General features: G+C 31.5%; 1 protein-coding gene across 2 annotated transcripts; it reads left to right on the forward strand.

Moving 5' to 3' along the window:
* Window positions 1–531: 531 nt before the first annotated feature.
* On the forward strand, window positions 532–4,814 carry LOC101203292 (RNA demethylase ALKBH9B). Of its 2 annotated transcripts, XM_031886615.1 has the most exons (7): window positions 532–654; window positions 866–1,061; window positions 1,386–1,973; window positions 3,074–3,159; window positions 3,307–3,617; window positions 3,734–3,805; window positions 3,909–4,814. In XM_031886615.1, exons 2-7 carry the CDS (start codon window positions 887–889, stop codon window positions 4,174–4,176), a joined length of 1,500 nt encoding a protein of 499 aa, XP_031742475.1. In that variant the 5' UTR covers window positions 532–654; window positions 866–886; the 3' UTR covers window positions 4,177–4,814. The 2 variants fall into 2 exon arrangements, with proteins under 2 accessions (XP_031742475.1, XP_004134867.1); XM_004134819.3 differs by lacking the exon at window positions 532–654 and having other exon boundaries at window positions 677–1,061.
* The last annotated feature ends 6,746 nt before the right edge of the window (window positions 4,815–11,560 follow it).

Raw genomic sequence — 11,560 nt, forward strand, 5'->3', positions numbered from 1 at the left:
AAATTTACCAAATTGTTTGTTTTTTTTTTTTTTGTTATATTTAGTAAATAGTTTCACTTTTTTTTCTATTCATAAGAGTTCTAAAAGTAAATTTCAAACTTGTTTTTTCCCATGTAGAATTTTACTTGTAATTCAAATATTTATTAAAAATAAAAAACAGTAAAACCACTTAAAATGTTAAGAAAAACTTAATAACAAATGAATGCTCAATAGTCAATAATACATATGTATTTAGTATTTCACCATGCTAAGCATGTTTTATTTGGATAATTACATGTTTAAACAACTTTTTAAAATACAGACTAATTAAATTCAACATATAAGGAAGAACAAAATTTTGTATCTTAATAGAAATAGAAAATAGTACTTGGATTTGGATCTGATTAGTGTTTTTTTTTTCTTGTTAGGGAACTTTTAATAGTACTTTAAAAAAGGAAAGAAATGAATAGTAATAAAAAAAGAAGAAAATCTTATGGGTAGAATAAAAGAAAGGAAAAAAAAGAAGAAGTTTTAATTAAATAAAAGAGAAAAAAAAAAAAAAGTAATTAAGTGTGTTGGGGTTTTTGAGTGTTCTAACCCAAAATTGGAAGAAACTGAAACTGTAATAGAAACAAGAGACCCGAATCCGAATCCGAATCTGATGCTGTTTTTGTTGTAAGTACTTCTCTTCCAAAATTCGCATTTGCCGCTATCGAATTAATAAAACTTTCGCAATTCCACTCTATATTTTACGGTCCACAAACCAAGTCTTCCCGTAATTTTGATTTTTAGCATCATTGCTTCTGTTGAGTTCTCCGGCTTTGCTGTCGACCGATTTCTTGCTTCTTTAGCAACATCTTCTTAGCCAACATCTCGTCGCTTGCAGTTGATTATCTTTCACTCGCCGATGGCATTTAGTCATCAGCATCTCAAACTGGACGACCCTTTTCTTCATAATTACAAGCCCTCAGAGCTAAAGATCGCTTCTGAGTTTCTCACCACTTGGCTTCCGTTTCTTTCCAAAGATCTCTGCGGAGACTGCACCAAATTGCTCTCGGATCGTATCCGCACCCTCGATCGAGGTAATTTTTTGTTGCTTTTTTATTCGTTCTTGATAAATTATTGCAGGAGGGGTGTTAGAAAGAATGACCCATCTAATTTATTTTCGAATCTTCAAATAATTGAGTGTATGAAGGGAAAATTTTAATATTTTTGAAGAGTGGGGAATTGATTTTTATTAAATTAGAGTTCTTAGATTTCTTCATGTGTTGTGTTACTAAAAAGAGTGACGGGTCTGATGTGTTTGGTAATTTACATGATCTGTTTCTTTGGTTTGCACGATCTTGCTTCCCCTGTTTAATATTTAGGATAATCTGATGGAATTATTGAACTTAACAATGTTGTAGCTGGCCGTTCCGACGAGAATTCAGGTTCTCCACCAGCAGTGGATGACATGCATGAGAGTAACGGTAATCAGGATGATGCTTTTGATGCAAACTCTCTTGGAAGTTGGAAAGATGAAGCGGAAACCAATTCATTAGGGAGTTGGAAAGACGGCATGAATGCAGGGAATGAAGCTGATGGAGGACCTGAAACTTCTTCTAGTGAGCTGCCCTCTAAATTAAATTCCACCAAGACCTCAGGCCCTCGAATGTCGTGGGCTGATATGACTCAGGAAGATGAACTAGAAGAAGAGGAAGATGAGTATGAATCAGAAAAAAGATTAGTCAGTGTTAATGAGTCCACACGGAAGTTAACAATATCGAAGGTTATTGAGAGGCCAAAGCTGTCTAGAGAGCAGAGGGAGCACATCAGATTCATGAATGTTGGAAGGAAGAAAGATTTTATTTGTCTGGAGAGGTTTAAAGGAAAACTAGTGAATATTCTTGAAGGACTTGAACTTCATACGTGTATTTTTAGTGCTGCAGAACAGACGAGAATAGTTGATCATGTTTATGCACTTCAGGAGATGGGCAAGAGGGGTGAATTAAGAGGTAATTTTTCCCGTTTGCATATTAATTATCTCTATTTTCTACTGAATGCTGACATAGTGGTTCAAGTGTGTATAACTTGGGGATTTATCCTATTCCTCGTTAGTTTTTGTTTAGCAAGTTATGTACGATGTACCTGGGCTCATCTAATATATTGCATCAGTACAAGTACGATCTAACAACCCATCCCTATTTCAGTTCCATTTGGTCTTTTTTGTAGTATCATGTAAGGTAATAAGCTAATATCATTTTAGTTAAAACAAAAGGTAAAACTATGTGGCATGAAGCCAGCAGTCATCGAGCAGGTGGTTTTGGGTGGAGTAAGTTGGGTAAATGTCCCAAGACATTGGAGGAGTAGACCGTGTTTGTTAGTTGTACAATTGGGGGTGGGTGGTGGTGTGATATTTTTAGCTTTCGTTGAGCAAGGTAGTGAAAATTCTGTATTTGACAATACAATAGTAGTTCTTGTGGGAGAGATCACCGACCTTCTTGAATTGGAAAATTTGAACAAATAGGCTTTTTTTTTTGTCCTGTTTGATTGATTGTATGTGAAATTCAAACTTTCCCTTGCTAAAAGGGTGACCAATTGGATCCCTTGAAGTAAAGTCATCAGCTTTCCTCCAATTAAAGCTAGATAAGCCAATAGGATATGATTTCAAAATAAAGCAGCATAAGGGGAAGTAATGAAGACATGTAGCAAGAATTCATTGTCCTTTTGACAAAGGGCACAACAGTTAGTGAGGAAGCAATTAAAGGGACTTTTCCTTTTAATTTTCTTTTCTTTTCTTTTGTGGAAAATCAACAGTGCAAATACTTCCACAACTAAGTTTCCACAAGAAAAGTTCTGATTTTCGTTGGGGAAGTACTCTTCCACAAACGCAAGTGTAGAGCTATGTGTTGGTATGATGTTGAGGATGTGATTCTTTGGGTGAAGGATTTTGATGTGAAGGGGTCCATTTTTGTCCAATGGTCATCTCCAACACTTTATTTTTCTATTGTGTACAAGCATGACAATTGTCCCCCTTGTTTTTTCTTTCTTTTGATTGAAAATGTGACAATGACTCGAACAGAACACCACATTCACCATTTTTAAATTTTTGCAGAACGAACATTTTCAGCTCCCAAAAAGTGGATGAAGGGAAAGGGGCGTGTAACTATGCAGTTTGGGTGCTGTTACAATTATGCACCTGTGAGTCTATCTGATTGCTAAGTTGGTTTGGTTCTTTCTAATTGCATTTAACTTTCCATTTTTGAGACTCAACTAGTTGTGATGCTCAGCTTGTACCCCTAATTAGAGTATCATGTTTAATGAAAGGGTAAATCATTCTAATGACAGGATAAAAATGGCAATCCTCCTGGAATTCTTCGAAGTGAAATTGTGGATCCATTACCATCTCTCTTTAAGGTGATCATTCGAAGGTTGGTGAGGTGGCATGTGCTTCCTCCAACATGTGTTCCTGATAGTTGCATTGTGAACATCTATGACGAAGGGGACTGTATTCCTCCACATATTGACAACCACGATTTTGTTCGACCTTTCTGCACTGTGTCATTTCTCAGTGAATGCAATATTGTTTTTGGAACAAATCTTTCTATTGTAGGACCAGGTGAATTTTCAGGGCCAATTGCAATCCCTCTGCCTGTGGGGTATGTATAATATGCAGTTAACTATGTTTACTTTCATGGTTAATTTCCCCTTTCCATCTCTGCAGTTTGTCCATTGCATCAGATTTTCAATCTTATTGTTATTCATTTTCTCCCAGGTCCGTTCTTGTGTTAAATGGAAATGGAGCTGATGTTGCGAAGCATTGTGTACCTGCAGTCCCTACAAAGAGGTATAATCAGGAAGTTTGTTTTGCTTGTTTATGATTCTGTTTGGACACGACCTTTACTTGCTAGTTATTCAACCTAACTTGCCTCTTTTCTGGTTTACTTTAGAATATCAATTACATTTAGAAGGATAGATGAGTCCAAAAGGCCAATTGAGTATGCTCCAGAACCGGATTTGCAGGGAATCCAACCATTACCCTATGATGTACCAACTTCTCCTGTGTCATCGGAAAGGGAAATAAGGAGGCAGCCATTTAGGAGGGGTGGTCATATGAGAACCAGGGGATCTGGAAACAGAGGCGACACTCGATATGATTCACGCAATCCAGGTAGAGGAGCTCATCATAATTCAGCAGATAGGAAGAGCAGAGAGTAAATTGAGGCAACTGAAGAGTAGCATACTAGCATTCATTTATCAGTCCTGTTTCATCATTTTTCCGCATCAGACAGTTGGGTGTTAAGAGTAATGCATAAAGACCTTAAGGAGACTGGTTTGCAAGCTCACGTTACCATGTTGGCATATTAGTTATTATTCATTTGTGTATCAAGAATTTTCCAAACATTTATTAGCACGCTTTAGATGCTGTCATATTTGTCATAGTCCTTTATCATATATTGTTACTGAAATGTTGTAAAAAATTATGAGTTTCTGCTCCTTGGGAGTGTCCGATAGATCCAGAACACAACTCTGAAGGCAGAATTCTCAAATGGATCTAGATTATACCTTGGGGAATGAGAAATAAAAGCATAAATATGTTTGTTCTACAGCACATAGCATTGAAGTCAGAGGTAACCGCTGCTGATTAACCAGTTTCAAGCTGTCTTGTATAAGGGCTTTTCATCAGGATTTTACTCTGAGAATTTGTGTTCATATTGATTTATTTGTATGGGCCCTGTGATGACTGGCTGATTAAAACGTGTTGAGCATATTTTATTTCCTTTCTTTGGGTTGGTGAAATGTGTAAAGGATTGTTTATCTGATATAAAGTCGAATTTTAGCCTATTTTTTTTATCTATTTAAATCTTCTCCAAATATGATAAATTTGAGTACTTGAGGTTCTTGTAAGAGTGAGAATATTTTGAAGGGATATTAGTTCTGCCAAATAAACTGGAGATGGTTATGGCAGAGGGGATTCTCTGTTGCTTCATATATAAATAAATGTAAATTAAAAGCCACTTCCTCAATTGTTAAATATTTAAGACGGGACCATGAAATTCAACATCCAAAAAAAGCTACTCTACTTGGAAGTTTAGAATGGGCCAGTATCATTCACAACACACTGCACTCTTATTTGCCAGTAAATCTCAAGATTTGAACTTCAACATCATTCTCTGCATATATTATCACACGTTCTTGATATGATCCTCTTGAATTGATGCAACATCCCAAAAACAAAACCAGGAAAAATCTTTAATTATTAACGTCACTAAATCATGTTCACCATTATTAGAGGCCTTCTGTTTGATGTAGTCTGATTTTTTTTGTTTAACTAACCTAAACAATTTGGTTCAGTTTTTCAAATTCAAAACCAAATCGAAAGTAAAATTTACTACGAACCACAAACTGAATTTTCGATCGAGACCCCGTAAATCAACAATTATACGAGGTTATAACAATATCTTAAAAGGGAAAAATATTAAAGGTCGATTGATCTTGATATATATATATATATAGTCGTAAAAGATAGATATATAGGTAAAATAGGAGTTGAAATTGTCATTAATGAAGGAACAGAAAATCTTCAAAATTTAAATGCCTCTGTCTGTGTTTGAGTTTCTGAGTGTTAATTAATTGAAACTGCATGAGAAGAAAAGGGTCCACCCTAAAAGGCCACAGCAATGGGAAGTAAAAGTTAAAGCACATATATTATTTAACCTAAAAAGAAAATTTAAAAACAAAAAACGTAATAAGAGGGAAAGGTCAGTACACAGTAGGTACCAATATTATTCCATCTATCCATATTTATGCCTTTTTCTTTCTTTTTCTTCTTCTTTTATTTTGTGGTTTGCTTGTTTTCTCATTTTTCTTTTACAAAATTGGCACTTTTTAAAAAATCCTTCAAACAATATTGAGATTGACAACCAAGATTGCCATAAAAAAATTGAAATTATGAATTCTATTTTCTAGTCATTGTCCACAAACTAAACCCTAATATCAATATTTTTTAAATTAGAAAAAAAAAAAGGGTAAAAAAGTTGTGGCTAGGGTTTTTCTTTGCCTGGTTACAAGTCTCTATCCTAAGGAGTGAAATCATAATATTATTTAATTTTCTTTTCCTTTAAAAAGAATAGGGGTATTATAGAGAGATATGGAATGATATTGTGATGTATGTTGAGTGATATGGGTGAGAAAATGAGAGAGAGAAGAGATTTATGATTACCCGGAAGAAAAGGGAGATTTTGTACCTAAAACCCTACACCCCTTCATCTCTAAACCCACTCCCCCATCAGCTAAGCCCTTCACAATTTCTTTCATTCAAAACAATACCTTTCCTTTTAATTTAACACTTAATTTAGATTAAGTTTTTACGATTTTCACTAAATCGTTACTCCATGGATTAAATAAGTTTAAAGGTTTTGTTTGTTTTTTTTTATTTATAGAGATGATAGGGAGAGAAGAGGGGTAGTGTTTTCACACTGACAAAACCCAAGTCTAAAAAGTTGATCAACTTTGAAGCAAGAGTGCAACATATTTGGGCAAATAAAACAAAAAGGAAATTGTAAAATTAATGTTATTGAATTTGATGTGTGTGTGTGTGTGTGTGTTGTGTGTTTTTATTATATATATAAATATATATATATATATATATATATATATATATATATATATATATATATATATATATATATATATATATATATATTGATATGGCTCAAAAGCCCATAAAAATGGATGATAAGGAAAGGCATATCTCATGATGGGGTTTGTCAAAATCAAACAAATAATGTAATCTGTAAAAGTTGTAATTATATTATTGGAATTGGAGAAAAGGAATGAGACAGTTAACACACCCATGAATTCAACGAAAACCAAAACTCATCTTCTCACCTTTTCTCACACATTATTTACCAAACCCTAACATTATCATGCATTCTTTTCAAAACCAACAACAAAGTACTACATTATATACAATAATGGGTTTCCCATTGTATATAATTATTCGTTACAATGCATGCAAAACTTTAATTTATTTATTAAATTCTACTAGTTTATGGATATCTTATTGTTTTTGTTAAATTTTGCACTGGATTAACTTAGATTGAATAAAGGATAACAACATTTATTACTTTTTAATTTACACACCTTCACAACTTTAATTATTTAATTTAACGCTTACACGTGTATAAAAAAACAAAATACAAATTAAGAAACACATTTGATTCTTACGAAGGTAAATTACATTTTTTATAGGTTGTTTGAAATTCGAATGATTGTTTAGTTCTACATACTAACCATCTACGTTATCAATTTATATGAAATGAGATCTTTTGGTAATCATATATATATATATCATTTGAGCTAAGTGGTAGGGAGAAAAAATCAAAACTTTGAAAATACTTATTGAAAACAAAATAAGAAGACAATGGTCTATAATATAAAATGGCGGAGTCAGAAGAAGAAAAACCCTAGTTAGGGCTACATTTGGGTCACAGGAGGACTGTCTAATTAAAAAGAAGAAATCACAAAAACATTATCTATTTTCTTTGTTTTTTCTTGATACATCAAAAACATTATCTTGGGAGTTGGGAAAATATGTAGTATATATATATATATATCCCTAATTCCACAGTTAAATCATTGGGGTTATGGAGTTGATAGGTTTGGGGAATATATGTATAAATGAGAGAGAGAATTATGAATAATTGTTAGGAGATTTTGGTAAATAATTGATTGTTTTTAAAAGAAGAGAATAGAGAAAATGGGATGTTTTGTTTTGTGCAGAGAAATAATGAAATGAGATGAGAAATGGATTGGGAATTTGATTGGACATTTGTGAGTGAAAATTTATGAATATAATTATTATGGGTTTTTGGGGGAAAAATGAATGAAAACAAATTGGAAGAGGGAGAGGTGACTGAACAAAAAAGGGATCAATAGATTCTACAATTCAAAGTGGATCTTAGTATGATCTTTTCTTATATCCATTTTTTCTCTCAACTTGTCACTTTTTTTTTTTTTATTTTACACTTCAATATATTTTCTCTCTCAAATATATTATTAGTATTCTCTTCTTTAATTAATTTATTCTCATCTGATCTGAGATGTGGTGCTGAGAACTGCAAAAATATAACACACTTGTATTTGTATGGGACACCTAATTAGACCTAACACTAACAAAATCTTCTATCCCTCTCTCTCTCTCTATCTCATCAAGTTTGGATTTTTCTCAACTCTATGGTTTCCAATAATTTGTAATCTTTATACCACATATAAATATATATAATATATGTATATGTATGTACGTGTTAGAAGGGTTCACGCCCAGGTAAAGACCCAAAGCTTATGTGCATATACAAAACTAGAAGAATTAAGTGCAACCGTCAAAGAAAATACATATAAATAGCTTCATTTGAGAATCCTACAAAGGAAGGGTAAGTAATATGTAAAAAGATAACTATGGTCTCACTTTTTGTGAGCGTTTTAGCTAAACTACGTACTTTTTATATATACTTAGGCATTAAAGTGTGAAAGACTTGACATTACACTATGACGATGCAATGATATCTCTTATGCATGTCAACTTTGGATAGCGAGATTAGCTTGCAAATCAAATCATGAGAGGCCACGACAACAACGAATGGAAACAAACAATTACCATGTATATTATTTTACCTTGCATCTTTGCTTGTCACTGTTCAAACGACAGCTAGAGAATAGGAAAATAGGAACACTTATGATAAGCAGTCAAGTTATATACGCTCAAATTAAAATTAGACAGAAGAAAAAAATATGAGTATTGTGTATAATACATATTTTGTTTGGGAGAAGTTTGTTGGGTTAATTGTATATTAATTAACCAGGTTAAAAATGGATGATTGTAATTTAAATTATATAGTTTTGTCATATCCATTAAATTGATTTGGGAATGGCATACATATCCCTGGAAAATCCATTCTCTCATTTCTTCATTTTCTTGTTTATTCAAAGCTTTTTTCGTTCCAAAAGTTGTTCAACTAATATAATTAAATTGATTTCCATTTTCTATATTTTATAAAACAGACTCCAATTCTACCACAATGTTACTGTTTATTTAATTTAGTTTTTCTTCTGTTTAGAGACCTAAGATTTGAAACACCCAGTTCAGAAAGGTAGATTACAAAATAATGAAATAGTGATCATAAATTATAAAAATTATAATAAAGTTAAAAGAAATTTAAACTTAATATATCCTCTTCTTTTTATCTAGTTTACTACTGAAAAAGCCAAAATAGAACACTTAACATATAAACAAAAACAATAAAGTAAATTCATTATAGCACTTTACTAGTTGGATTTGTGGTTTTATGTGTCAAAAATCCCAAATCAATTTCCAAGACATCTTATCATAACTGATCTTCTGAGCTGATTAATCGGGGAATTATATATATATATATATATATATATATATATATATCTTTTTCTCTTACTGATTAGAGAAGTTTTAAGACAGCCCCAGTAAACACCCAAAGAGCAGAAAAGGATTTGGAGCTCATTTTGGTGCTTAGCTTTTTTAAGGTATACTGTTACTAAAGCAAAAATTAGAACAACAAATTGCACCCAAAAGTCCCCAAGTTTTATATGTAAATTAAATGAACAAACACACACATATATATATATATGATATAAAAAATGGTTTTTCTAAATTTAAAATCTTGAAACAACAAGATTGGAGTTTATGGATTTTGGTTGAAACCAAGCTTCCAAAATATAAAAATGAAATGATCAGTTCTGCAGAATAAATATGGTAAAGAACCCACTTAGGGTTTTTAAAGCTCTGCCTATATATTCAAATAGATATGAATGTTGATCCTTTACTGGGGAAGAAGCAGCCTCATTCTTTTTTCTTTTTCTTTTTTTTCTTCTTTTTTTTAAACAAATAAAACATATTTTTAACAGCTGCTTTTCCCAGATTTCTAATTCTAAGGAGAGGGTTATAATTTCTTCTTTTTTCTTTTAAAGGAAAATACGTTTTTAGCTCTCAAATTTTGGGGGGCTTAATTAAGTGTCTGTTTGATCATTTAGGCTTTGATATGATGATATGATACACATTATTTAACTGTCAAATTTTAAGTCACGTTTTTATTTACACTTTTAATGTTGAATGTTTACTGTTTATTCATACTTTTCTTTTTTCTTTTGGTGTTAATGGAAATCAACTCATTTTAAATAATTACAATTAATAAGTATTTTTAAATATAGTAAAATTAACCCATATATATATCTATAATAATTTATCTCTAATTAGTTGATTTTCACTGTAAAATATAATTTTCTAACTATTTTAAATTAAGCTAATTATTGATAGTGGAGAGTAGATATATTGATTCTACTTACTAATCCATTATGAAAAAAAGTATATCTGGAAACGTAAAATTGTAAAATTTTAAAACTAAGGAAGGATCAAATTGAAACTTACACCCAAACACAAAAACTAGATCCAAAAATAAAAATTAAAAAAAGGTGAAAATAATAAAAGGAAAAAAAAAAGGGGTTAATTTCACTGTCAAGGAAAGGTTGAATGAGTGTACTTTATGGGAACAGAGTATCTTCTCCTTTCCGATACAAAGGAGGGGTTTTTGGAGGGTAGGCCTCCCTAACTTTGCAAGTACAATTAAACCCTTCAAATAATACATTCATCTCTTTCATTTTCTTAGCCCTCACAGAACCATAAAATAGAAACCCTACTCTCTAAAACTACCCCCTCCCCTCCTCCCTCCTTTCCTTTCTTTCTCTTCTCACCAAAATTAAAATAAACATTATTCATTTTATCATAAGAGATATGGACTAATTAGAACAACAATTCTTCACCCATCCATAGTATTTAATTCTCATTTCCACGTTTACATGAGTTTGATGTCGACTTGAGAGGTACAGTGAATCATTATCAATTCCATTGCAGTAAAATTTTTTTGCAATTTTACTAATGTTAAAATCATACAGAAACAGAAATGTTAAACTTGGTTAAAATCATAAAATGTCTATATATATCAATTTAATTAAATCATTTTAAACTATCAAAATTTCAATAAAATTAAGATTGGATAAAATAGACCCATCAAACTCAAGTGTAGGATCTCAGCATTATCTTCTTAAGAATCTTCAACTTTTACAGTTTTACCCATTGATTATTTTTGCATGTACAGAAATATCCCTGGGGGGTGAAAAAATCATATGGGATAGAATTAATGGAAATAGAACATAATAATACAATGGAAAGGGATTGATTATATATATGATGAATCTTTAAACATTCATAAACATAAATATTAAAAGAAAGTTATGATTAATAATTCAATTCTTGTAATTTATAATTGGTAAAGATGGTCACTTTCCTGTCATATGAAAAATATATCACTTAAAATTGAATGATATTTGTTATAATGTGTTCTATTGATAAACTTATTAATGAAAGTTAAATTTATTTTATAAGTTACTGTCGCAATGGGATAAAAAACTCAACTCTAAACTTAACTAAAATTTTCGTTAAATTGTGATAAACTTCAAATTCAAACAACTAAAATGGTTACAAACTTATAAAATGTAATTGATAATATAGGGT

This window comes from Cucumis sativus, chromosome 6 (genome assembly GCF_000004075.3).
Source record: "Cucumis sativus cultivar 9930 chromosome 6, Cucumber_9930_V3, whole genome shotgun sequence".
NCBI lineage: Eukaryota > Viridiplantae > Streptophyta > Magnoliopsida > Cucurbitales > Cucurbitaceae > Cucumis > Cucumis sativus.